Source organism: Bombina bombina, chromosome 1, assembly GCF_027579735.1.
Source record: "Bombina bombina isolate aBomBom1 chromosome 1, aBomBom1.pri, whole genome shotgun sequence".
In the NCBI taxonomy this organism is placed as follows: domain Eukaryota; kingdom Metazoa; phylum Chordata; class Amphibia; order Anura; family Bombinatoridae; genus Bombina; species Bombina bombina.
The window spans coordinates 425,072,584-425,097,142 of record NC_069499.1 but is presented as its reverse complement, the minus strand read 5'-3'; the positions used below and the strand labels follow the sequence as shown (position 1 = coordinate 425,097,142).

The window sequence follows — 24,559 nt, the reverse complement described above, 5'->3', positions numbered from 1 at the left end:
GCCGAGATGACATCTGCACTAGGTCTTCATACTAGATCCTGTGAGGCCATGCAGGAGCTATTAGAATTACTGATGCTCTCTCTTGTTTGATACAAGCAATAACTTGTGGAAGGAGCACAAATGGAGAAAACAGGTATGCTAGACCGAAATCCCAAGGAACCGCCAGAGCATCTATCAGAGCCGCCTGAGGATCTCTTGACCTTGAACTGTACCTTGGAAGCTTGGCATTCTGCCGAGACGCCATCAGATCCAACTCCGGCACCCCCCATTTGAGAGTTAACCTGGAGAACACCTCCGGATAGAGAGCCCACTCCCCGGGATAAAATGTCTGTCTGCTCAGGAAATCCACTTCCCAGTTGTCCACTCCAGGAATGTGGATGGCAGATAGACAACAATTGTGAGCTTCCACCCACTGAAAAATCCGTGCCACTTCTTTCATGGCTAAGGAACTCCGAGATCCTCCCGGGGGGTTGATGAACCTGATAAACCAGGCTAAGAATAATTGAGGCCAAGCCATTAGAGCATTGTAAATCACTCTCAATTTCAAGATGTTTATGGGAAGAGCAGACTCCTCCCAAATCCATAGTCCCTGTGCCTTTAACGAGTCCCAGACTGCTCCCCAGCCTAGCAGGCTGGTGTCCGTGGTCACAATCAACCAGAAAGATCTCCAGAAGCATGTGCCCTGAGACAGATAGTCCTGAGAAAGCAACCATGGGAGAGAGTCTCTTGTCGACTGGTCTAGATCTATCCTCTGAGACAGATCTGAATGGTCTCCATTCCATTGTCTGAGCATGCATAATGGCAGAGCTCTCAAACTGAATCGAGCAAAGGGAATGATATCCACAGTAGACTGCAGAGAGAAGCAAGAGGACAGAATTCTGGATTTTCTGACTTACGTCAGAAAAAATTTCATCGATAGGGAATCTATTATGGTCTCTAAGAAAACCACCCTTGTAGCTGGAACAAGGGAACTCTTTTCCAGATTCACTTTCCAACCGTGGGAATGTAGAAAAGACAACAAGATCTCTGTATGAGAGTTTGCTTGTAGAAAAGATGGCGTCTGAACCAATATGTTGTCCAGGTAGGGCGCCACTGCAATTCCCCGAGACCTGATCACTGCCAAGAGAGCCCCCAGAACCTTTGAGAAAATCCTGTGGCAAGGCCAAACGGAAGAGCCACAAACTGAAAGTGTTTGTCTAGAAAGGTGAATCTCAGGAATTTGCGATGATCCCTGTGGATGGAAACATGAAGATACACGTCCTTCAGGTCTATGGTCGTCATGAACTGACCCTCTTGGACCAAAGGAAGAATGGAACTAATGATTTACAATTTGATGGACGGTACCATGAGAAACTTGTTAAGCCACTTTAGGTCTAAAATGGGTCAAAAAGTTCCCTCTTTTTTGGGCAACATGAACAGATTTGAATAGAATCCTAGACTCTGCTCCCTTACTGGAATTGGAACAATTACTCCCAGGGAGGAAAGGTACTGAACTCAGTTCAAGAATGCCTCTCTTTTTACCTGGTCTACAGATAATATTGAGAGGTGGAATCTGCCCCTGGGAGGGAAAGTTTTGAATTCTATTTTGTAACCCTGAGATACTATGTCCACAGCCCAAGGATCTGGAACATCTCATCCCCACGATTGACAAAACAGGGAAAGTCTGCCCTTCAGTTGATCCGATCCCGGACCGGGGGCCGACCTTTATGCTGACTTAGATTAAGCTGAGGGTTTCTTTGATTGCTTCTCCTTATTCCAAGACTGATTTGGCTTCCAATAAGACTTGCACTGCTCCTTCTTGAAAGAGGGAGAGGAAGACTTTTGACCTTTGAAGTTACGAAAGGAATGAAAATTACTTTGACATCCTTTGAGTCTGTTCTTCTTGTCTTGCAGTAGAAAAGACCCTTTTCCCCCTGAAATATCAGAAATTATTTGTGCCAGACCAGGTCCGAACAAGGTCTTACCCTAAGGAAGTGCCAGAAGCTTGGACTTAGAGATAACATCAGCTGACTAAGATTTTAGCCACAATTCCCTGCGGGCTAGTACAGTGAAGCCAGACATCTAGGCTCCCAGTCTAATAAATTGCATGTTAACATCAAAAATAAAGGAATTGGCTAGTTTGAAAGCCTTAATCCTATCTTGCATCTCCTCCAATGGAGTCTCTACTAAAATTGATTCAGACAAGGTGTCTCACCAATAAGATGCCACACTTGCTACTGTGGCAATACAAACTGCAGATTGAGATTGAAGACCTTGATGAACATACATCTTCTTCAAATAATCTTCCAGCTTTTTGTCCCTGGGATCCTTAAAGGTGCAGCTATCCTTTTTAGGGATCGTAGTTCTCTTAGCCAGAGTAGAAATAGCCCCTTCTACTTTAGGCACCATGTGCCAAGAATCTATAATAGAGTCAGCACCAGGAAACATCTTTTTAAATTCGGGAGAAGGGGAGAAAGAAATCCCTGGCTTCTCCCATTCCTGTGAAATAATCTCCGTCACACGGTCTGGGACAGGAAAAACTTCCACAGAGCAAGGAACATCATAGTATTTATTAAGTTTACTAGACATCTTAGGGTTGACAACGACATAAGTATCAGAGTCGTCCAAAGTAGCCAATACCTCCTTTAACAGTACACAAAGGTGTTCAAGCTTAAATCTGAAGTTTACTTCTTCAGTATTAGATGAAGGAATAATACTGTCCGAATCTGAGACTTCACCCTCAGAGGCTACTGACGTATCCTCCTCATCAGACTTATGAGGGAGGGCAACCTGCGTAGCAATAGGTGGAACAGAAACCTTACTATCTGAATGTCTAATTTTCCTCTTGCATTTTCCCAGCATAGGAAAAGCAGATAATGCCATAGATACCACAGAAGATAGCTGTGCAGCAAAATCTGCAGGCAAATAAACTCTTCTAGGAGGCTGAGAAGAACTGCAGGGCACTGTATGTGACACAATCTGCAGGGGGCGGCGTTGCACCAGCAGTTCACAAGAGCGATCATGTCTGTCGGACATGATCCGCTGATCAGATCATGTTGGACAGACATTTCATAAATTGGCCCCAGAGTCTTCCATGTCCATAATACTAAATAAAAATTCCCCAAATTGTAGACATTTTTTAAATACACTGTCACTTTAAGAATTTTTAATACCACAGCCACTGAAAAACATTATGCAAAAATTATTTAAAATAATAAACCAATCAGGCCCCCTACACCTCAGAGAGGCTGAGGTGCCTTACCCTCACACTTATACACAATTTGGCTCCCAGAAGTCTCTAAAACGATTGTATAGTAGATTGACACTGAATATCCGACAGCAGAGAGAAGTCACATGACCGGCAGAGAGAGGAAACTACACAGCAAGTAAAAGGCACGCATTTTCAAGCAGTCTGTCAGTTAGCCTGTTCTAGCTAAGCAAGCAAAGAAAACCACTCCTTACAGAGACCTGTAGAAAAAGAAAGAACAGAGTTACCAACTCTGGCTTTCTGTACCATGGGCAGCAATGTGTTAGGTAACAAATCAAGGACTACCTCACAACTTCCTAACTGCTTAAAAGCCACCACTACTCTACTGAAGAGATTGACGTGGACTCAGCTAAACCCAAATCCTTGCTTGCAGGGAAAAGAACCCAAAAAAGGAATTAATTTCTTCAGACACCAAACTTCACCTCCTCCATTTAAAGAGGCAAAGAGAATGACTGGGGATTATGGGTAGGGGAGTGACACCTAACAGCTATGCTGTGGTGCTCTTTGCCTCCTCCTGCTGGCCAGGAGTGATATTCCCACTAGTAATTGAATGATGTTATGGACTCTCCATATCTTAGGAAAGAAAATAGTATATCTATCTATCATCTATCTATCTACCTATTTATCTATCTATATATATATATATATATATATATATATATATATATATATATATATATATATATAGATGTGTGTGTCTTTGTTCTCTTGGTATTTTTTGTTGAAAAGCAGAAATGTACGTTCAGGAGTGTGCACGTGTCTGGAGTACGATATAGTAGCAGTTGTAAAAATGTTATCTATTTGCTATAGCACTATTTCCTGCCATGTAGTTCTCCAGACACCTACCTAGGTATCTCTTGAACAAAGAAAATAATGGAATCTAAGCAAATGAAAATAGAAGGCAAATATAAACTTTTTTAAAACTGTGTCTGATTCACACAAAAAAATATTGGGTTCATATCCCTTTAATGATAAAAAATTAAGTTTTTTTTATAACATAGGATAGGCTTCAGATACAATTATGTGACACTTTAATACACATATTTTATTTGTGATGCGGGAACCCAGACGTGGACCCGTTGCTCAGTGTGCCTAGAGGGATATGGCTGCACCTCACTGACGAGGCCCACACTAGGCCTAAACGTACGTCTGGGGTTTTGCTGCTTCCCTTGTTCAGAGAGAGATTGCCTGGTATTTCGGGGCTGGACTGTACTGTTAAGTCAGGATCAGACTGATATGCTACAGGAAAGTTTTTCTCTGTGAAAGGCACATGTTAAGCAAAAAGAGGCTGCTTCTTGGGTGGTAACTTGCCATAGAACAAGCTATTATGCTATTGTTCGTTCCCAGGTTGAGCGCTTCTCTCTTTTAATTTATGCAAATTATGACTCTTAGGGAAGTCTCCCTAAGTGTGATGCGGGAACCCAGACGTGGACCCGTTGCTCAGTGTGCCTAGAGGGATATGGCTGCACCTCACTGACGAGGCCCACACGAGGCTGAAACGTACGTCTGGGGTTTTGCTGTTTCCCTTGTTCAGAGAGAGATTGCCTGGTATTTCAGGCTGGACTGTACTGTTAAGTCAGGATCAGACTGATATGCTACAGGAAAGTTTTTCTCTGTGAAAGGCACATGTTGAGCAAAAAGAGGCTGCTTCTTGGGTGGTAACTAGCCATAGAACAAGCTATTATGCTCTTGTTCATTCCCAGGTTGAGCGCTTCTCTCTTTTAATTTATTTTTAAAAACTGTGTCTGATTCACAAAAAAAAAAATATTGGGTTCATATCCCTTTAATGAGATTTTTTTTTTTTTTTTTTTTTAAATACCAAGTTTTTTTTATAACATAGGATAGGCTTCAGATACAATTATGTGACACTTTAATACACATATTTTTATGATAAGTATCTAAGTATATTGCAATTGCAGTATATAGGCAGACAATTATAAATACACATTAAACTTTAGACCCTGCTTTAGTGTGATATTGAACATTTACTAATTATTATTACTAAAGGGACATAATATTCACATGCTAATTCACTTGAATTAGTGATGTGATGCAGAATAACTGTAAAAAACTGACATGAAAATATCACCTGAACATAGGGGGAACTGACTCAAATTCACTCACAGAAGGTAGCGTGGTGCAGATCTGTCACCCTAGCATCAGCTGTGCCGAGCTATAACTCGTGGCTTGAATAGGAGTTGTATGAGCTAGGAGAGCTAGATAGGGTTCTGATTGCTTGAAAATAAACTTGGTGGTTTGAACTGCTCTCTTGGCCATTCCATTGGCCTGTGGGTAATGCGGATCTTGAAGTAGAATGAAGAAAATCGTATTCACTGCTGAAGGAACTGAACTCCATGAAAGCAAACTGTATCCCATTATCACTTAATAACTCCATCGGAATTCCCCACCGGCAAATATACTTTTGGGTGATGACAGTCAGACTAGTGGCTTTACTCAGGGGTGCAATCTCAAGGTACCTGGAATACCTGGAATAGTAGTCGATAGCAACCAAGTATTTCTTTCCGTTGAGTTTGCACTGATCTGCAGCTATCTTCTGCCAGTGGCCTGCAGGCAGTGGGGTTGAAATTAAGGGCTCTCTCCTCTGAGTAGGCCGGTGTTCCTGGCAAAAGGCACATTTTGAAATGTATCCTGCAATGTCTGTACTGATCTCAGGCCACCACACCATGGTAGCTGCCCTTTCTGTGTACTTTGAAATGCCCAAGTGGACATTGTGAATTCTGCTTAGCATTTCCTGCTGCATGCAATTTTGAAACAGTACCAAACCATTCAGTTCTGTGAGCTGTGCCCTCTCTGACTGGTAAGAGCTCAACGACATCAAGGCTGCCCAGCTCTCAGGTCAACCTCCCTTTATATACTTTATAACTTCCTGAAGATCTGTGTCAAGACATGTCTCCTTTCTTATCTGCTCTAATTTTTCTCAAAAAGATAGATTTGGATGCCAGTACTGAATCCACATACATTTTTACTTCTGACTCTGTCGAGGACCCTTCAGCAGCAACCAGCAGGAGCCTGGAAAGTGTGTGTGCCACTACCAGATGTTTCCCTGGCATATGCACTGCCTGAACATTGAATCTGAGTAGCCTCATCAGGAGTCTCTGACATCTCAGGGGCGTCTTATCAATATCATAAGATTTAATTAGAGGAACCAGCGGTTTATGGTCGGTTTCTAGGCTGAATCTCTCTAGGCCCACCAGATAGCGTTAGTTTCTCTATTTGGGAGTACTTTGATTCTGATGTGGTCGGTGTACAGGAACAGTAGGTGATGGGCTGTAGTTTACTCCCATTCAGCTGTAGAAGAGCAGCACCTAGCCCATAACTGCTAGTGTCAGCACTGACCACGGTTTTCTTGAAAGGGTCATAAAACCCCAACACAGGGGCAGATCCTAGCATGGTCTTGACTCGTGCAAAGGCCTCCTCTTGTGGGGGTCCCCAGAGACAAGCAATATGCTTCTTCAATAATTTGGTGATAGGATGTAGTACTGAAGACAGGTCAGGTAGAAACTTGCCCACGTATTTCACAAGGCCAATATCTGCCTCAGATCATGTACATCTGAAGGTCTTTTCTTGTTCTCTATAGCAAGGACTTTACTAGCGTCTGGCTTGATGGCGTCTCTACTACTAATGATGTGCCCAAAGTAGCATAATTTAGATTTCCTAAAATTACACTTTTCTTTGTTCAATTTTAGCTCAGACTCTTTTATAATCTGTAGCACACACTGCAAACGTTGATCATGTTCCTCCAGTGTGGACCTGTACTCCAAGATATCGTCCATGATGACCACAGTGCCCTCATGGTCCCTTAGGATGGAGCTCATGTCTCTTTGAAAGATCTCAGGAGCAGAGGATATGCCAAAAGGGAGTCTGCAGAAGCAAAACTGACCTACCAGTGTAATGAAGGTTGTCAGTTTGCGGCTCTTTAGTTCTAGGGGTATCTGCCAGAATCCACTGGAAGCATCAAGTGTAGAGAAAATTTTTGCCCCAAACAATCTCGGAGCTATATCTTCTAATGTCGGTAATACATATCTCTTTTATTTCACAGCCTCATTTAGCCATTTCAGATCTATGCAGATGCGTACCTTCCTATTCTTCTTTGCAACTGGCACAATGGGGGCACACCAGTCAGTTGCTTCCACAACTTTTTCGATAAATCCCATTTCTTCATTCTCAAGAGTTCTGCTTCCACCTGTGGCAAAAGTGGAAATGGAATTCTCCGAGGGGTGGTGTTACTGTATGGAACTGCATCTGTTTTTAGTGATATTCGGAATGGCTCACAATTCAGCAGTATTGGTGTGTTGGGTTAATAAACTATGCGCTGTGGGGGTAAAAGCTAGGGAGTCTCGAAGAAGTAATCTCACAAACTTCAAAGTGGGGGTAAAATCTGGATTGGATGAGACTCTTAAGCGCTTGTGCTTAATTACCCAATAAGGAAAGATAGTCTTACTATGTAGTTGGATTCAATGAGATCTATTTATTTTTAGAATTATAAATACATACAATAAAATTTAAAACAATAGAAATTGATTCTTAAAACAAATCTAACTGGTTGGCCAACCATACAGTGTGAATAAAATGATATAATATGTTTTCCAATCCCTGTTACTTAGTGTGTTATACAAACATATCTGTATATTTGAATTTTTGAATTTTGGTTTAATTGCAGATATTTTTTATGGATTTGATATAGTGGACTTGTGAAGAAGTATGGTATCCACAAAGAATATTCGCAATATTAATTCTTAATTACCATATTTACCATATTCGTTTGTTTAAAGCTGAACATACATAATTAAAATAGCGTCAATGGTATCAACAATATAATTAAAATAGCGTCAATGGTATCAACATTAGTAACAAATAATAAAAGTGAAACAAAAATAAAGTGATACAGTAAAAATCGTATAAGTTATGAAAGATAAAGTCTTTCTGCCGTGATCGTTAGAGTATTTGTTAATTGCTTTTTGTTAAAAGCGCTGTTGTTAAGTCCTCCGTGGGGATAGTATGTGCGGGGGCGTGCTGCAACACGTTTTTGTCTAATTGCTATATATATTGTGATTATAAGTCACTGTTAAGTAGTTTTGGTTATCTGTCCTTCACATTAACTTCCTTAGTTGGTGCAGGTATAATAAATCTTACCCGTTGTTTCTTTTGGGATACTTTGTTTCTGGTCTAGTTTCTTTTTGTACCCAATTCAATCTTTGCTGTGATGAATGTGGATCGGAAGCCGGGATAGCCGCTGCCGGTGTTGTAGTGGTTTCAGTATGTCGAGTTGGTTTGTCTCTGTGATTACACACACTTGAAGAAGTAGATGCTGGGGTATTGTGGTAGTGTGCTTTAACCGTTAATCCTTTTGTCAGATGGCTGGGCTTTTTGCCCGGTTCAGGTTTTCAAAACCTCTTGAATTGTTGCGAATGTGTTCTGTTTAGATCCATACTCTATTTGTTTCAGAGTATCCGATCTGCAGGTGTCCACAGGTTTCTTTAGGCCCAATTATTAGGTAAGATATTTCTTCATTCTCAAGAGTTCTGCTTCCACCTGTGGCAAAAGTGGAAATGGAATTATCCGAGGGGTGGTGTTACTGTATGGAACTGCATCTGTTTTTAGTGATATTCGGACTGGCTCACAATTCAGCAGGCCCAATTCTCCAAACATGTCTTCCGTGATCTCATTTACCCTTGCAACAAGACCCATACTACAGGGTATTCTCTGACTCAAAAAGTTATTAACACACTGCCCTCTAATAACATGTACCCACATGGTAAATTTATTACACTTGTACTCATTGCTAGCAAGAAACTTCCCAGCGCAATCAATGCAGCCTCTAGGACTGTGAACTTTAGTTGTGACTTTCTCGAGCTGAGGCCATCGAGGCAGTTTCATGTATGCTGCAAGGGACATAACTGTGATATCTGCTCCTGTGTCAATCTTGAAAGCAACCCTGGCACACAAACTAAACTGCTGTACTTCATCAACAATACTCTCAGACCTCATGTCATTGCTTTGCTTTTTCACCAGTTCACTCTGGCGGGCTATCCGAATAGCCTCATCAAGCTTTAATTCAACCTCCAACTGCAACTTTAATGAGACCTCAGCGTCTGCAATGCCATTGACTATTCTGTCTCTGATTTGTTCCTCTTTGGAAGCCCCAAACTTTGCTAGTTCATAAAGGCTACATACATAAGACATAAGACTCCACAGATTCCCCCACTTGTTGGGCTTGTTTGTGAAAACAGGTTTTCTCATGAATCACATTTTGGGCACAAAATGTTCACTGAGCTTATTCATAACTGTCTCAAAATCAAACTCTTCCCCTTCACGAAATGTGAAAGCATTATATACGGTTTCCAGACCTTTTCCCATAGCATATATGAGAGAATTAACTTATACTTCACCATTCTCCTTGTCCATCTTGGAAGCAATCCTAAAGCATGCAAACCGCTGTCGCTATGCTGCAGGCTGGGAGAAATTAAATGGCTCAGGTGTAGTGAATTTCGACATCATCATTAATCAGGAAGTAGAACGCAGGTACAAAACTTCTGACACCATGACATGAGATGCAGGAAACAAGGGAGAAGGTACAACTCGATTTTATTGTAGCATCAAAGTTAACAGACTTTGCCATGCATACAGCTTGATGGCTGCAACTGAATACAATGATCTCTACCGCCACACCCACTTCCTGTGATGTCACACACACACACACGCTCTCCTCACAGTGATCTCATGAGATTTCATTTAAATCTCATGAGATTTCACACTAAACCTCCATAAACTGAATAGTAAAATAAAAAGACTGTGCCTGCACATGACAGAAGCACACTCCCTAGCTTGTCCAGGGACAAGCATCTTTACAATGGGGTGTGAATTTTGAGGTTAATATCTTCCTTTTTTACATAGAGATGTTTAGGTGATATTTTCTAGTCAGCTTTTTACAGCTATGCTGCATCAGTTTCAAGTGCTTCAACATTTGTGTATTATGTCCCTTAATTATTATAAACCATCCCAAATTCATTAACAGAGTTTGTGTAGCAATGTAAAAAAAAAGAACTCATAGAGTATCGGTACCTATAATTTAGAGAGGCAGGTGTGATGTTTGTCAGTGTGATCTACTTATGCATGTACTAAACATTAAAAACGTAAAAACTGTGCTTGTACTTGAAACTGATCATTGTTTAACAGGGACTAATAGTCTTATCTTGAAGCACCCCAATAGGATTTAAGCAGCTCTCATTCTATTGGCTGATTCATCATCCAATAGAATTAGAGCTGCTTAAATACTATTGGCTGATTTGATTTTTCAGCCAATAGGAATGCAAGGGACGCCAACTTGGATTGAGTACCTTGCATTGAAGATTCAGTGTATGGCGGCGACCGTATGAAGAGGATGCTCCGTGCCTCCGTGTCTTCAGGATGGACCTGCTCCGTGCCTCCAGGATCAAGATAGAAGATGCCGCCTAGATGAAGATTGAAGAGGCCGTCTGGATGAAGACTTCTCGCAGCTTGGATCAGGACTTCGCCGCAGGGATGAAGATTGAAGAGGCCACCTGGATGAAGACTTCTCACCAACTGGATCAGGACTTCAACTTCCGGGATCAAGATCGTTCAAGCGGGACTTCAAAAACTGTAAGTTGATCGTCAGGGGGTTAGTGTTAGGCTTTTTCAAGGGTTTATTGGGTGGGTTTTATTTTTTAGTTAAGGGTCTGGGCAGTAAAAGAGCTAAATGCCCTTTTAAGGGCAATGCCCATACAAATGCCCTTTTCAGGGCAATAATTAGCTTAGTTTTTTTTTTAGATAGTTTTTTTTTTATTTTGTGGGTTGGGGGGGTTTGTAATGTTAGTGGGTATTTGTATTTTTATTTCATAAAACAGAGCTGATTTCTTTAGTGCAATGCCCTACAAAAGGCCCTTTTAAGGACCAGTGTTAGTTTATTCTAGATTAGATTTTTTTATTTTGGGGAGTTTTTTTTTAGCAAAAGAGCTGTTTAACTTAGGGCAATGCCCTACAAAAGGCCCTTGTAAGGGCCCCCCAAAAGGCCATTTTAAGGGCCCTTGGTAATTTAGGGGGTGGGGGGTTGTATAGTGTTAGGTAGGGGTTGTATTTTTTTGGAGAAAAAGAGCTGCTTAACTTAGGGCAATGTCCTACAAAAGGCCCTTTTAGTGCCCCCTTAAAGGCCCTTTTAAGGAATCTTGGTAGTTTGGGGGTTGAGGGGTTGTATAGTGTTAGGGGGTGTTTGTATTTTTTTTTTGGAGCAAAAGAGCTGTTTAACTCAGGGCAATGCCCTACAAAAGGCCCTTTTAAGGGCCCTTAATTTGGTAGTTTATACTAGATTAGGCTTTTTTTTATTTTGGAGTGGTTTTTATTATGGGTATTAGAATAGGGATAATTTTTTTATTTTTGATAATTTGTTTTTTTGTGTAATGTATATTTTTAGGGGGAGTTTTTTTTAGCAAAAGAGCTGTTTAACTTAGGGCAATGCCCTACAAAAGGCCCTTGTAAGGCCCCCCAAAAGGCCCATTTAAGGGCCCTTGGTAGTTTGGGGGGTGGGGTTGTATAGTGTTAGGGGGAGTTTGTATTTTTTTGGAGCAAAAGAGCTGTTTAACTCAGGGCAATGCCCTACAAAAGACCATTTTAAGGGCCCTTGGTAGTTTGGGGGGTGGGGGTTTGGATAGTGTTAGGGGGTGTTTGTATTTTTTTTTTGGAGCAAAAGAGCTGTTTAACTCAGGGCAATGCCCTACAAAAGGCCCTTGTAAGTGCCCCCCAAAAGGCCCATTTAAGGGCCCTTGGTAGTTCGTGGGGTGGGGGGTTGTATAGCGTTAGGGGGTGTTTGTATTTTTTTGGGAACAAAAGAGCTGTTTAACTCAGGGCAATGCCCTACAAAAGGCCCTTGTAAGGGCCCCCCAAAAGGCCCATTTAAGGGCCCTTGGTAGTTTGGGGGGTGGGGGGTTGTATAGTGTTAGGAGGTGTTTTTTTTTTTTTTTTGGAGCTGAAGAGCTGTTTAACTCAGGGCAATGCCCTACAAAAGGCCCTTTTAAGCCCCCCCCCCCCAAAAAAAAGGCCCTTGTTTTGGTAGTTTATACTAGATTAGGTTTTTTTGTTTTGGGGTGTAGTTTTTTTAAAAAAAAAGGCTATTAGAATAGAAATAATCATTATTTTGTGTAAGGCAGGCTAGGTTTTATTTCACAGTTTGTATTTTTATTTCAATAAGTTTGTATTTATTTTAGCTAGGTATTTAGTAAACAGTTAATAACTATTTACTAACTAGTCTACCTAGTTAAAATAAATACAAACTTACCTGTGAAATAAAATTAAAACCTATAGCTGTTATATTGTAGCTACCTTATGTTTTTTTCATAGGTAAGTAAGTATTTAGTTTTAAATAGGAATTATTTAGTTAATAATTGTAAATTTAATTTAGATCTAATTTCATTATGTTAAAGTTAGAGGGTGTTAGGGTTAGTTTTAGGGCTAGGGTTACGTTTAGGGGTTAATATAGTTTAATTTAGGTTGTTGCGATGTGGGGGGCTGGCGGTTTAGGGGTTAATAGGTTTATTTAGTGGTAGTGATGTGCGAGGCCAGATGTTTAGGGGTTAATACCTTTTTTTAGTGGCGTCGATGTCAGGGAGCGGTGGAATAGGGGTTAATAACTTTAATATAGTGGCGGCGATGTTGGGGTGCAGCGGAATAGGGGTTAATAACTTTAATATAGTGATATCGATATCGGGAGCGGCAGATTAGGGGTTAATAATTTTATTTAGGTGGCGGCGATATCGGGAGCGGCAGATTAGGGGTTAATAACTGTAGGTAGGTGGCGGTGATGTCGGGGCGGCAGATTAGGGGTGTTTAGACTCAGGGTTTATGTTAGGGTGTTAAGTTTAAACGTAACTTTTATTTTCCCCATAGACATCAATGGGGCTGCGTTATTGAGCTTTTCATTCTAACCCGCTCTCCCCATTGATGTCTATGGGGAAAGCATGCATGAGCACATCAAAACAGCGCTTGGATTGTGTGCGGTATGGAGCTTAAAAGCACCATATCGCACGCACAAGCCGGATGTTTCAAAAATTGTAATGGCTGGGCTATAGGGGGTTAAAGAACGCAACTTTGGTTGCGTTTGTTAATTTCCCTATAGCGCACATAACTCGTTATCTAGCTGTCTGTTATCAATAGGTATGCAAAAAAATAACGTAACAAGACAAAAAAATAATCTTTTTTGTGAGATTATATGTTTTTAATTGATTTAAAAATATACTATTTTCTTGCGCTTTACTGTACTGTTTTGGCAAGATCATATTTGACCCATTATTGATAGAGACAGGGTCACTACATATAGACAACCTGCTGTCAGTAATGCTTTGCATCTGATCAGAATTAATGCACCCAAAAATAACAACAGCCACATAACCACAGCTGCCACTATATAGCAACAGCTATTCATTTTGATATAAACAGAAAATGCTAAGTTTACTATAATGCATGGAGAACCAGTGAAATCAATTAAAATTACTACCCTATAAAAATTATTTTAACCAGTATTAAAATTATTTTAAGGATTGATTACCCTTCAAGGACCATAGAAGTGCATATTTACACTAGCGCTCATAAATAATTAGTATAAGTAATGTAAAATGTTATACTAATGCAGGTAAAAGCAAAACACCTTACTTATGGCAAGATTACTTTCTAGAAAGCGATATTTGCGCTCTACTTTATAATACAAATGCACGCTAATGTGCGTTGGTATTACAAGTTTAGTGCAATGCGAACACGAGAAGCATTGCATTCACGAGAGCCTGTTCCATAGGCTTCAAAGGGAGCCTCGTTCTAAGAGCAGTGAAGGGGGTAAGTAGCTTAGCGATGGGCAGCATTTATAAATATATATGATTATATACATATATTTTTATGTGTCAATATCTGTATAAACACATACTAATACATAAAGATATATGTATATAAGCATATACATACTGTATATATTTACAGGGAACACACAGTTCCCCATAGACCACAATGTAAAGACATTTTTCAGTGCCATTTTTTTCTAACACCCCACATTTGCTCACTTTTAAGCCCTAAAAACTGCTTTATGCAGATGGGTTTTTTTATTAAAAGGAACATGCTACATGAAAACTACAAGACTCTTAAATTTAGGGGCAATTGGGGGACATTTAGAAAATTAACCAGAGATCTGATCTATGGTTAATTTTCTGAGCGCTAATTTCTACCACAAGATCACAGTAGCAATAAGCAGCCACTGGTAATGGCTGGTTATTTATTGCGCACGTAAACGTAGACTTTGCCCATTTATGGGCGCTCGATAAATTAGCACTCCACATGTAATCTAGCCCTATGTGTTGCACTCAATATCTTTCTAATTTTTTATTTTTATTTTTCAGTGGTATACAGATAAAGACCACTCGATTTCAGGATCTGGAAGAAAACATCTATACACCCATATGACTAATTTTCTTAAGAAATGTTTTTCTCTTTCATGAAAAATAAAATTGTGTTGCCTGATTATTCTCCTTTTATGATATTTTTATTTGTCTTCTAAGTTATTGACTGATAAGTGGAGAAAAAGCATTGTAAGCAAGCAATTAAACTCTGGCATATTGTTTTAATAAAATAATCCACTGCAGGATAGCAAATTGCACTATTCAACATTTAAATAATTTAGAACCTTGGCCATCATGGAAGGGATTCTAATCTTAAAAATGAAACATTATAATAGAAAATAGCTATATAATAAGAAAAGTAATAACATTTAAAAGTTGTAATTTGAAAAAAAATTGAGGAAGTAGAGAAAAATTGTGTAAATTTTAAGGTGCAGTATGGGGATTCAGTAGGGACCACCTTTGTAGGTTTTGAAATGCTGGTGAAAATATCTAGCAAAATACAGAAAGGTGTTGATAAAAGAGACGAGGAATATTAGGCTAGATTATGAGTGGAGTGCTATTTATGGCTCCCGCTCGCGAGTTAACTCTGCTAGAAGTAAGCTTTTTTTCGCGCATCAGGTAGCACAAAAAATTAAGCTTGGAATATTATGACTGCATTAATGTATTCCCCCAAGGTCTTCAATGGAGTAGGAAAAGTGGGAAAAAAACTAACACTCGACAAGTCTCGAAAACCCGATCGTGTTTTCTCAAGAGCGCTAACCCCATATGAAATATTAATATTTCACATTCCAATGATCTTCACATAGCAGTTTATGTTCTATTTGATCATAAATAAAATGTTTTTTTGTAAAATATATATTTAATACATATATATATTTATGGAAAAAAGAGAACAAATCAAATATACTTCCGCGCAACTGAATACAATATAAACAATGATGATAGAGTCTTTGGACAATTTCTGTCAATATATTCAAGTTCTGAACGTTGGGTTGGTATAATGAAAACTAAATGATAGATGTCCCCTTACCGGAGATTACCTCAATCATATGAGGTAATGTGTAGTCACGTAGATGTTGTTGTCCGTAGTCCGTCTATTGTTAGTTCATGTCACTGCCAGGATTTTTTTCCCCTTTTTTTCGTGCAGCTTTGTGTATGGAACTTGACTGTAAGAAACTTCCAGGATTTTTTAGCTGTAGTCTTGGTGTTTCTTTAATGTATGGTACTTTCACTTGGAGTCCTCTGGTCCCCGATGTCTCAGCAAAGTATGTTAGAGGAAAGAAGAAAGTACATAGCGTGATATTGCTTAAAACAATGTTTTATTAAAAAAAACAGTAAGAAATGCACTCACATGAAGTACCCTCAATCAATCATGAGGTAAGTATTGGCACATCTGTGTATGTATACACCTGGAGGATATGAACTTCTGATGAATTCCGTCAAATATGAGGATTAGTAGTCACTTAGGTATCATTAGACAGTTCACAAATGTATAACTGTGTCTGTTTTCTTTTGGTCTTTGTGCAATCAAAAAGTCACTTTGTATGATAATGCACTTGTGCTGTTGCTGTGTTAATATTATTAGGATGTTAGTACCATCCACAGTTACTCTGAATAATTAAGTACATAAGCGGTTTCCAAATGTGCCACTGAGAATGTGTTAATATCGTAGGTCTATATTTAAAATGGATATCTCCCTTTTATATTACAAATAAACAAATTATAAACCAAAAAACCGACCTAGGTTTTTATATATCACAACCTAGGAAAGTAATGCTGGATGCATGTAGCAAAACACACGCCTGTGCGGCAATAAATAAATGTGGAAGTAAAATTTACTACCCAAATAAGCTGTTGTCCCACAGCTTAATAACAGGGTTCCGGTGGTGAAAGTCCTGGGCTGTATTGAAACCGACTATCTGCAGCTAATCGGCATAGATTGAGTAAAAAGCCCAGGTCTGAGAACCCACTAAGAGCTGTAAAAGGCCTAAGGCTTTTCTGGTGTGGCAGTGCAGTTTTTTTTTTTCACTCACTACAAGTGTGCCCGGCCTTCACTATTAACCGCATACAAGTATTGACTGTAGACTGTGTCTTTTACAGCTCTTAGTGGGTTCTCAGACCTGGGCTTTTTACTCAATCTAAATAAATATAAATAAAATTACTATCATTAACTACATTATTCATATTTAAAACTAAATACTTACCTATAAAATAAACCCTGATAGCTACAATATAACTAATTGTTACATTGTAGCTAGCTTAGGGTTTATTTTTATTTTACAGGCAAGTTTGTATTTATTTTAACTAGGTAGAATAGTTATTAAATAGTTATTAACTATTTAATAACTACATAGCTAAAATAAATACAAAAGTACCTGTAAAATAAAACCTAACCTAAGTTACAATAACACCTAACACTACACTACAATTAAATACAATTAAAAAAATTACATAAATTAACTAAATTATATACAATTATCTAAAGTACAAAAAAACAAACAGTAAATTACAGAAAATAAAAAACAAATTACAGAAATTTAAACTAATTACACCTAATCTAATAGCCCTATCAAAATAAAAAAGCCCCCACAAAATAAAAAAAAACCCTAGCCTAAACTAAACTACCAATAGCCCTTAAAAGGGCCTTTTGCGGGGCATTGCCCCAAAGTAATCAGCTCTTTTACCTGTAAAAAAAAAATACAAACAACCCCCCAACAGTAAAACCCACCACCCACACAACCAACCCCCCCAAAAAATACTAACTAAAAAAACCTAAGCTCCCCATTGCCCTGAAAAGGGCATTTGGATGGGCATTGCCCTTAAAAGGGCATTTAGCTCTATTGATGCCCAAAGCCCTAACCTAAAAATAAAACCCACCCAATACACCCTTAAAAAAACCTAACACTAACCCCTGAAGATCGACTTACCGGGAGACGTCTTCATCCAAGCCAGGCAGAAATGGTCCTCCAGACGAGCAGAAGTCTTCATCCAAGCCGGGCAGAATTGGTCCTCCAGACGGCAGAAGTCTTCATCCAGACGGCATCTTCTATCTTCATCCATCCGGCGTGGAGCGGGTCCATCTTCAAGACATCCGACGTGGAGCATCCTCTTCGGCCGATGACTACCCGACAAATGAAGGTTCCTTTAAGTGATGTCATCCAAGATGGCGTCCCTTAGATTCTGATTGGCTGATAGAATTCTATCAGCCAATCGGAATTTAGGTAGAAAAAATCCTATTGGCTGATGCAATCAGCCAATAGGATTGAACTTCAATCCTATTGGCTGATTGGAACAGCCAATAGAATGCGAGCTCAATCCTGTTGGCTGTTCCAATCTGCCAATAGGATTGAAGTTCAATCCTATTGGCTGATTGCATGAGCCAATAGGAGTTTTTCTACCTAAATTCCGATTGGCTGATAGAATTCTATCAGCCAATCGAAATCTAAGGGACGCCATCTTGGATAATGTTACTTAAAGGTACCTTCATTCGTCAGGTAGTCGTCGTCCGAAGAGGATGCTCCGTGACGGATGTCTTGAAGATGGACCCGCTCTGCGCCGGATGGATGAAGATAGAAGATGCCGTCTGGATGAAAACTTCTGCCGTCTGGAGGATCACTTCTGCCCGGCTTGGATGAAGACTTCTGCCCGTCTGGAGGACCACTTCTGCCCGGCTTGGATGAAGACGTCTCCCGGTAAGTCGATCTTCAGGGGGTTAGTGTTAGTTTTTTTTTTAAGGGTGGGTTTTATTTTTAGGTTAGGGCTTTGGACCTGCAAAAGAGCTAACTGCCCTTTTAAGGGCAATGCCCATCCAAATGCCCTTTTCAGGGCAATGGGGAGCTTAAGTTTGTTTAGTTAGTATTTTTTTGCGGGGGTTGGTTGTGTGGGTGGTGGGTTTTACTGTTGGGGGGGTTGTTTGTATTTTTTTTTTTTACAGGTAAAAGAGCTGATTACTTTGGGGCAATGCCCTGCAAAAAGGCCCTTTTAAGGGCTATTGGTAGTTTAGTTTAGATTAGGGTTTTTTTTATTTTGGGGGGCTTTTTTATTTTGATAGGGCTATTAGATTGGGTGTAATTAGTTTAACTTTCTGTAATTTGTTTATTATTTTCTGTAATTTAGTGTTTTTTTTGTACTTTAGATAATTGTATATAATTTATTTAATTGTATTTAATTTAGTTAATTTATTTAATTGTAGTGTAGTGTTAGGTGTAATTGTAACTTAGGTTAGGTTTTATTTTACAGGTACTTTTGCATTTATTTTAGCTAGGTAGTTATTAAATAAAATAGTTAATAACAATTTAATAACTAATTTACCTAGTTAAAATAAATACAAACTTGCCTGTAAAATAAAAATAAACCCTAAGCTAAAAACAATGTAACTATTAGTTATATTGTTTCTAGCTTAGGGTTTATTTATTTTTTTATTTTTTTAAAACAAGCTTTATTTGTGACAAGACGAGTTGTACAACATAATTTGAAACAATAGTTTACACACAAGGATAAACATTACACTGAACATATTGTCATAATTCTCATTTCAGACTTTTGCAACAAGATCAATGTTAAGTCTCCTACTGAGACAGCGAGTCATTGTGAGATATGCTGTATAGTCTCAGTCCTATCAATGAAAAACTATTCACTGATCAATGTCCATGAGCTTGCTGTGGCGAGCAGGAATGCTCGAGGTATACAAGACAGATATATACAGGCTTTAGGTCAACATACAGTTTATACATCAGGCAGTTTTATTTGTACTAAAGGAGCTCAGCTTTTCACCTATACATAGCTGAGCGTATCATGATGCCTGGTGTTTACACACAGGTGTGTGTGAGGGCTAAAATAGAAAGATAAGAAAGGAGGTGTTGAAGGAGTATTAGGGGCGCATGGGAGTAAGGGAAGAAGAAGAAGAAAAAAAAAAAAAAAGGGGGGGGGGGGGGGGGGCAGGAAAGAGATGGAAGGGGAAGGGAGGGATGGTAAGGAAAAGAGAGGGAAGGGGGAGGGAAGGGAGTAGGGGAAGGGAGGAAGATGAGGCGGACGCGGCGCGAGGGGCATAAGCAAATACTTTGGCATGTGCAGGTCGTGTTGGATCTATGGGTTTTAGGCTATAGTCCCTTACCTTCCCAAGTCAGGATCATCATCTCATGAGCGGTTATCTTCCCAATTTTAAGGAAGTGATATCGCTCTAGACCAAGTGATTCCCCCACTCTGAGCCTCCATTCCTGCAGAGTTGGGGTCTGTAGACTTTTCCAGTGGACCGGAATAAGTGCCTTAGCGCTGTTTAGCATCAACAGGAAGAGGAGGTATTTGTCCTCTCCAATTATTTTGGGGAACCCGTGGGATATCAGATATGTAGGTTTTGGAGGAATTATAATTTTCAAAAGCTTGCTCATTGTGCCCACCTCCTCCCAGTACAGTCTTATGTGCGGGCAGTCCCACCATATATGAAGAATTGTTCCCTCCTCTCCACAGCCTCTCCAGCAATCCCTCCCTGATTGAGGATAAATCCTATGAATCCTAGAGGGGGTTAGATACCACCGGCTTAAGAGCTTGTAATGCATTTCCTGCACTTTCACTGATATCGAGACTTTCTTGGCTCTCATTTTTTTCATTCTTTGGCTGATATCTCTATCTTTAGCTCTGTCTGCCAGGCTGTTGCATATGTCGGGAGCTCCGACCCGCCTCTAGTCAGAAGGATCCTATACAGCTGTGAAATCAGGTGGTTTGGGGTTTGATGCATTGTACATAGCTTCTCAAATTGCGTTCTGTGTCTAGACAGCACACTTTGCTCGTTATGTGTGTTTAAGTAATGCGTGATTTGTGCACATCGATACCAGGACACAAACATATTTCGATCCCACTCAAGCAGATCAGCCTGTGATTTGAGTTTTCCTTCGAGTAGAATATTAGAGATTGATACCTCCGCAAGGGTGTGTGTACCACCCTGTGAGTAAGGTTTAATTTCCAGTCCCAAATCTGGGTTGTCCCGAACCGGTATGTTTGGAGAAGCCTTTGACGACACAAAGGAGCCTTCGGTCAGGGTTTTATCCCAAGTCGTGAATGTGTCAGCAATCATAGGATACGCAGACACGGGTACCCGGCGTTTCCCCTCTGATACCCAGGCCAATGCCCCCACGTTTCTGCTTTTAAAAATGTCATTATCTATCTGGATCCATCGTTTATCGGGGGAGTTTCTACACCACTCCACTATCCGCTGGAGAGAAATAGCTCTCTGATACTCTCTCAACAGCGGTACTCCCAGTCCCCCCCTCTCTCTAGGGAGGTAGATGGTGCGCCGCTTGATTCTAGGCCTGATCCCGTTCCAGATGTACGTTTCTATTGCTGCTTGGATTTGTCGGAGATAGTGAGAGGCTGCGGAAGCCGGTACTGTCTGCATGATATATAAAACTCTTGGTAGAATATTCATTTTGACCACCCCAATACGGCCCACCCACGAGATGGTCTTCTTCTTCCAATTAATAAGGTCTTTGATGACTTCATCTTGAATGCCTCCGTAATTCGGCTCAATTATCTCTGCCAGGTTAGATGTGATTGTGATGCCTAGGTATTTAATTTTGTGTTCTGCCACTTTTATCAGACAATTTGATTTGGTTTTAGCAAAGGCATCAGTGGGTTCTGATATATTTAAAATCTCTGATTTAGAGGGATTAAGAAGGAAGTTCGAGATCCTTCCGTAGCTCCCGAATTCCCCCAGGGCAGCCCCCAGGGAGCCCCCCGAGTCTGAAAGAGTGAGGAGGATATCATCGGCATACATCAACAGTTAATGTTCGACTCCGCCCACGACAATCCCCCTCACTGCTTGATTGGCTCTGATTTTACTCGCCAATACCTCGATTGTTAGGGCAAAGAGGAGGAGTGATAAGGGGCAGCCCTGCCTCATGCCATTTTTGATCAGGAAGGTCCCTGAGAGAGTGCCATTGACCCTCACTTTTGCATTAGGGGTCGAGTACAAAGACATGGCTCTATTAATGAAACCATGTCCAAACCCAAACTTTAGCAGTGTAAGCCGAATGAAACGCCAGCTAACCCGGTCAAATGCTTTTTCTGCGTCTGTTGTGACCAGAGCCAGGGGTAAATTGCGTTCATGAGCGTGGGTTATCAGCTGTAACACCTTCAGGTAAAAATCTGTTTAGACGGGCAGCCAGAACTTTTGCCAGTATCTTTACATCTGAATTGAGCAGAGATATAGGCCTGTAACTTTCGGGCCTATCTAGGGGTTTTCCTGGCTTGGGAATTACTGCAATATGGGCTTCAAGCATGGAGCCCGGTAGGTCAGGGCAGTCTGTCAGGTCATTGAACATACTCACTAGCCTCGGAACCAAAATGTCCGCATAAAGCTTGTAATATTTGAGGCCGAAGCCATCTGGTCCTGGGGATTTGCCCAACGGAAGGTCTTTTATAGCTTTATGTACCTCCTCGTTTGTGAACGGGGAGTCTAGGAGCTCAGAGTCCGAGTCTGACAGCCTAGGGAGCACTATGTCCTCTAGATAAGCCAGTGTGTCTACAGCGTCACGCTCGGGTGCGTGAGGTGCCCTTCCCGTCTGGTCGGGGCTGTGCAGGTTATAAAGGGACTCATAGTAAACCCTGAAGACCTCCGCTATGGAGTTACCATCAGATTTGGTTATACCCTGTGCATCTTTCATATGGTGTACATATGCTCTCAATTTTTTTCTCGCAATTGCTCTAGCAAGGAGCTTTCCGGGTTTGTCACCCTGCTCGAAATATAATTGTTTTAGGATAAGGGCTTGTTTTTGGTACCCTTCTTGCAGAAACCGGAGCAGTATTTTCCTGGATACGAGTAGGTGATCCAGCCGAGCTTCGTCTTGTGGAAAAGTTTTGTGAGCTAGCTCTGCTTGTTCCACTTGAGAGAGGAGGCTATTATAACGCTCTCTTCCTAGTCTTTTGAGCTTGGCTTTTTGCTTAATCAACAAGCCTCTGATGGTGCACTTATGTGCTTCCCATATGGTGGTGGATAGCTTAGGGTTTATTTTATAGGTAAGTATTTAGTTTTAAATAGGAATAATGTAGTTAATGATAGTAATTTTATTTATATTTATTTAAATTATATTTAAGTTAGGGGGTGTTAGGGTTAGGGTTCGACTTAGGTTTAGGGGTTAAAAAATTTAATATAGTGGCAGCGACGTTGGGGACGGCAGATTAGGGGTTAATAAGTGTTATGTAGGTGGCGGCGGTGTAGGGGGGGCAGATTAGGGGTTAATAACATAATGTAGGTGGTGGCGGTGTAGGGGGCGGCAGATTAGGGGTTAATAAGTATAATATAGGTGGCAGTGGGCTCCGGGAGCGGCATCTTAGGGGTTAATAACTTTATTTAGTTGCGGCGGGGTCTGGGAGCGGTGGGATAGGGGTTAAACATTTTAGTATAGTGTGGGTGTTTAGTGATAGTATACCAATAAAGCTGGGAAAAAGCCGAAGAGCAGTGAGATCGATGACTGTTAGTTAACAACAGTCCGCTGCTCATCGCCCCGTACTTGGTGCGCGGCTTTTTGACAGCTTTTTTGGTAACTTTGGAGAACATATTCAATTATTCAGGTCAGCGGCAGCAATGTTAGGCGATCTTAGGCGAGCGTATTGGTGCCTGCGAATGCAAGTAAGTTTACGGGTTGATAAATAGGGGCCTTAGGCTTAAGTGTAACATTGACACCAACTCTATAGACTATTGAAATAATATGGTATATCAGAGATAAGACATATAGTTATGACTTGATTTTCAATCATTTAAATTGTTTAGAACATATGAGCACATAGAAAGCTTGGGTTGCATATATAGTTATAATAAGAAAACTATAGTATTAGCACCTGCTCGTTAAACCATGAGAATACTGCAATGTAATTAAGAAAAAGCAAACCAATTTTAGAGAATGAATGATCAACACAGCTTTGGTAAGGGAGACTAAACATAGGTCTAGGGGAGTTGAATCCCATAGTAAATAGTTGTAGAGGTTCCAGTTGTAAATCTACGGTCTGGTTTAGGTGGTGTAAATTGTTAGCTCATTGAGAGGGTAATTAGCTTAATGAGTGAAGTAATAATTCTACTAGGCTTCAGAACCTTAAATTACACACCCCACTATCTCGGCCGCTGACAAGGTGTACTATCTCAATAAGGAGATGCTCTAAATCAGTAATTATATGTTACTCTCTCCACATGTAAGGTATGAGCGATAGTGGTAGTTTGACCAACCCATAGATAATCTTTTGACCTGGATGTTAGTCTTTAGGTATCTCATTTTACCTAGGGGTAGTAGCTATTATAGGGCATGCCAGACAGAGTAAGGCCACTTATGGAGCTTAAAAAACAATATACAGTAACTGTGCAACCTGCTCTGTCCTTGAAAGTAAACTGGTTTCTATTTGAAGTAATATAAAGAACATATTCTCAACATATTTACAGTGGAATTAAGCAGCAGCTATAGATAACAAAGGGCTAGGGGTAAGGGAGCATAATGACTAAAACAATGTGACAGTCCTCTAATGCCATAAGAAATAAATGCTGGGGAGTGAGGTTTTCTGATGATGTACAGTATCAAGCAAAAGTACAAACATGTATTCAAAGTACAAGTTGCACTGTCACCAACATATGGCTAGGATCAATAGAATAGGTACTGATGAGTTACTTTAATCTTATATAAATTTTGCTAAAATAGTAATCTCTGGTGTGTGAAAAGAAGAAAGAAAAAAAAAAGAAGAAAAAAAATGTTCTCCATGCAATATGGATATTTGACAACGAACATAACCTGAATTATACTATAGGCTGTAGAGGATACAGATTAATTATTACTTATGCAACTTATATATTCCTCCTAATTCTGGCTTAGGAGCCATCATACGAGAAAAAAAACTAGGTGAGCCTGTGGTAAGTAGTATCAAC

The 24,559-nt window shown here is 40.2% G+C and overlaps 1 protein-coding gene across 2 annotated transcripts in view; it reads left to right on the top strand.

Annotated features, from left to right (window-relative positions):
- Positions 1–24,559, top strand: part of LOC128645393 (prolyl endopeptidase FAP-like) — a 328,887-nt gene that overhangs the window by 249,791 nt on the left and 54,537 nt on the right. The window contains exon 26 of one of the 2 annotated variants that reach the window (XM_053698375.1): positions 14,659–14,782. The exons of the other annotated variant lie outside the window; for it this stretch is intronic. Within the exon in view, the coding sequence (XP_053554350.1) occupies positions 14,659–14,757 (99 nt within the window). The 3' untranslated portion in view covers positions 14,758–14,782. Of the gene's footprint in view, positions 1–14,658; positions 14,783–24,559 lie in introns of those variants that run through there. 2 annotated transcript variants of the gene reach the window in all.